Source organism: Triticum dicoccoides, chromosome 3A (genome assembly GCF_002162155.2).
Source record: "Triticum dicoccoides isolate Atlit2015 ecotype Zavitan chromosome 3A, WEW_v2.0, whole genome shotgun sequence".
Taxonomy (NCBI): Eukaryota; Viridiplantae; Streptophyta; class Magnoliopsida; order Poales; family Poaceae; genus Triticum; species Triticum dicoccoides.
Window position 1 is genome coordinate 726,841,618 of NC_041384.1, and position 3,607 is coordinate 726,845,224.

General features: G+C 44.2%; 1 protein-coding gene across 1 annotated transcript in view; it reads right to left on the reverse strand.

Annotated features, from left to right (window-relative positions):
* Positions 1 to 3,607, reverse strand: part of LOC119270528 — a 9,061-nt gene that overhangs the window by 4,559 nt on the left and 895 nt on the right. Inside the window, exons 2-3 of the mRNA XM_037552529.1 lie at positions 2,487 to 3,214; positions 203 to 271 (exon numbers count right to left, since the gene is read on the reverse strand). Of these exons, the coding sequence (XP_037408426.1) occupies positions 203 to 271; positions 2,487 to 3,214 (797 nt within the window). The remainder of the gene's footprint in view (positions 1 to 202; positions 272 to 2,486; positions 3,215 to 3,607) is intronic.

The window sequence follows — 3,607 nt, forward strand, 5'->3', positions numbered from 1 at the left end:
AACTCACAGTAAAAAAGGTCCCCATCAGTGGAGGTGATCTCCAGTGCCTGTTCTTAAGTTGTGCTCTTCTCGAGTGTCTAAACATAGAGTGGTGCTCCTCCTTGTCAAGTTTACACATAGGGCAGGAGCTGTGCAGGTTGCAGTACCTGCTTGTGCACCATTGTGAACTGGAAATGATAGAGTTGCATGCTCCTAATCTTACCAAATTTGAGTTCGAGGAAGATCTCATGCAAATTCTGCTCAGTGATTGTTTGAGGTTGTCAGAGGCGACCTTTGTGTCAAACATGAGGACTCAAGAGTTCCATGATTATGATTTCGACGATTTGACATTCACCTTCACCGAGCTTGCTCTTCCACATGTGCAAAAAAGTATTTCTACTTTTGAATTTTGACAAGGTTTTCTCTAGAAAGAAGTGCTTCGTTTTACTTTATTTAAACTTTGCTATCACAATATTGGATCTCAGTTTAATTATTAATTTTGTGTTTGCACTGTTTCTCTTCCAGGTGCTAAGGTTCAGTGAAAACCAGCCTAGCTTCATCAATTTGAGGCATCTAAACATGAACCTTGAGCTCAGGTGGGATCCATATGATTAGCACCTCTCTTAGAAGAATTGGAAATGCATGTAAGTAATTTAACGGTTGATTATGAACTTTTTTAACACATCAATTAGGATAGTTGTGTGTTGCGTCTGTTTGATCCCCTCCCCCCCTGAAGAATATGTATAGTGAAATTAACGGATATATGTGTGCAGTTGGGTCGTGATAGATTTTGCCCTCCTACTATGAGGATGGTGACGGCTGTGCAAGGGCCCCTTCATCGTCACCTCAAGAGTGTCCACGTGTCTGGATTTTGTGATGTGTTGGGGCTAGCCAAGCTGGCGCTCTACATCCTTGGGAATGCTACTGTACATCAAGTATGGAGGTACTCCCTCTGTTTCGAATTACTTGTCGCGGGTATGGATGTATCTAGATGTATTTTAGTTCTAGATATATCCATTTCTGTGACGAGTAATTTGGAACGGAGAAGTAGATCTAGTGGCGCAGTGGCGGAGCCAGGATTCGAGTATAGGGGGGGCCGAGTACGTATATTGATCGAATCTTATTGATAATTACTAGTTGCTTCTACTAAAATTGTTGATCATTGAGGAGGGGCCAGGCCCCTGCTCGTCCCCCCTGGCTCCGCCCCTGTAGTGGCGTATGCCCACAGTCTTCACACCGATGGTATCTAGTCAGTCAGCATGGCTGGTAGTATTGAGGGGGGTCATGACCACGTCGATCAGAATAGGATGTTTGCAGAACAAATCCTTGGCAGTGAGGAGTTCCATCATATCGTCCCCATCTTGTGAAGTACTACAATGCTGGGGCTGGAGATGCTATTTATATATGCCGACGATTGATGGATATGGGCCTGGTGGAAAAAGGATCGATCGGGAGCTTTACGAAGATTTATAATAATACTCTGAAGCGAAGCATTCATGTACAAGCAGAATGATTTGATGCAGTAGTGTGTGCACCAAAATTCAGTGTTGTCTGCATTTTGGTTGTAATCTGGGTTAACTATGATTTCTACTTTTTTGGCTTTGCTATTATGAACATAAGCAGTTGGTAGCAATTTCAAGTGATATATATGTGGAACACTGTCATTAATGAAATCATGGAATCATTGATCTCATTCCATGCATGGTCTGTGTATGATGCTGTCAAGATTCAGTGTTTTCCTTGCTGCAACTAATCTTGCAGCAAGATTCTAGTTAAAAGTTCCTTTGCAATACTACATCCTTCCAACTAATGCAGACAAAATAATAGCAGAGAAGCCACTCCTGACCACACTAGAGATTCTAGTTAAGTTCTAAATAATCACCCACTAATTCCACCCTTCTAATTAATTGCACAGGAGATTCACCCCTGTAACCACTCCAATGCTTCAACAGAGAAGTTTGAGTGAGAGGGGAAGAGGGAATATGAAGGGAGCTCTGCATATTTTGGCCTAAAGAGTTGAATTTTGCCCTGCTTAAAAATAAAAGAATCACAGACAATGATTAATTTTACGAAATCTCAGAATATTTTCTCGCCGGTTAAAAAAAGAAAAATGAGGGGATAGAGCCAACCATTAAAACAGAACATTATTTTAGTGTGAAACCCGTCTAAATTACTTGCAACTTCATACTTTTTCACTTCTTGCAAGTCAAGAAATTTGTAGCATCTCAGCACGTATGGAAACCCAGAAAAGGAGAGGGAACTGCATGCAACCATGTCATATCAAAACAAATCCATCACCTCAGCAACATTACAGGAAATGTCAAAATGGTTTTGAGTTACAAAAGCCGATCTAAGACTGTCTAATAAGTATTTATAAATACTTCCAGCCTGATGATATTATTACGAAACCAGTCGATACATACATATCGTTCTTTGCTTCTCCTTGGAGGCAGGATACTGGTCTCCACACTTCTTGCCGGGGCTTCTTATCAGTCTTACTTCCTTACCTTTTTGGGCAGCCGGCATCCATTATGAGCGAGCTGGGTCACGTCGTGGACATACATGATAGGAGACGGGGTCCTCACTCTTTCGCCCCGGAAACCATCCGCAAAGCCCATGATCACCTTCTTCTTCTTCCTGAAAAAGGAGTATCCTTTCACCTTCACAACGACCGATTTGAGGCCAATCTTGTTGGCAACTCGCCCCATGTGTTCCCCTGTTGCTTCACCAGCATACCGAGCAAGTCGAGACCGCCCCTTTCGATCCTCCAAACAGCCAGCGGAAGCCCCAGCCTTCCTGTTCCCCTTGACGTCCGTCACAGTCACAAAGGTCTTCTTCCCCTTGAGCGTGACGTGGAGAACGTCCCTCTTTACTCGCGGAGCCCCTGCTGTCCGCAGCATTTCCATGTTAAACCGGCCCGACCTACCACCACCGGCTGTGAATCCGGTTACACCCATCCTGCCACCACCGGCTGTGAATCCGTTTCCACCCATCCTGCCATCACCGGCTGTGAATCCGTTTCCACCCACCCTGCCATCACCGGCTGTAAATCCGTTTCCACCCATCCTGCCATCACCGGCTGTCAATCCGTTTCCACCCATCCTGCCACCACCAGCTGTGAATCCATTCTCAGCAAAGTGACGAGGGAAACCGCCATCAGTCTGGTTCCGTGCTTGCATGATGAGGCGGCTCATCGGATCACCGGCGTTCATGAGGCCCTGCAATGGACCCTGCAAAAGCACAAATTGAGATTCAATTTGTATCAAGCACCGGATAACAAGACCGACCACTCTGTTGATGTCTCGGCAAAACTTGGAAAAAAATGCAGAAAAAGTGTGTGTACTTATAGCAATGTATCAGCTAACAAGATTTAAGGCTATAGCAGCAGGCATTTGCGGTCACCAACAGGCACCGGACACGGTTAATTCGTTAGGTTAGCTGGAAATGGCAAAGGAGGTGCAAGTACAGTAGCAAAGAAACAAAGAAATGATTACAAGAACCCCTCTGTTTTCTTCTTATCTTCTTCTAATCCCCACGAAATGAAATTACATCACTGGTTGAATTGGCATCGAGCATTGTGAATTTATCTATCTGTTTCAGTTCATGAGATTCACTCTACCAACGTATT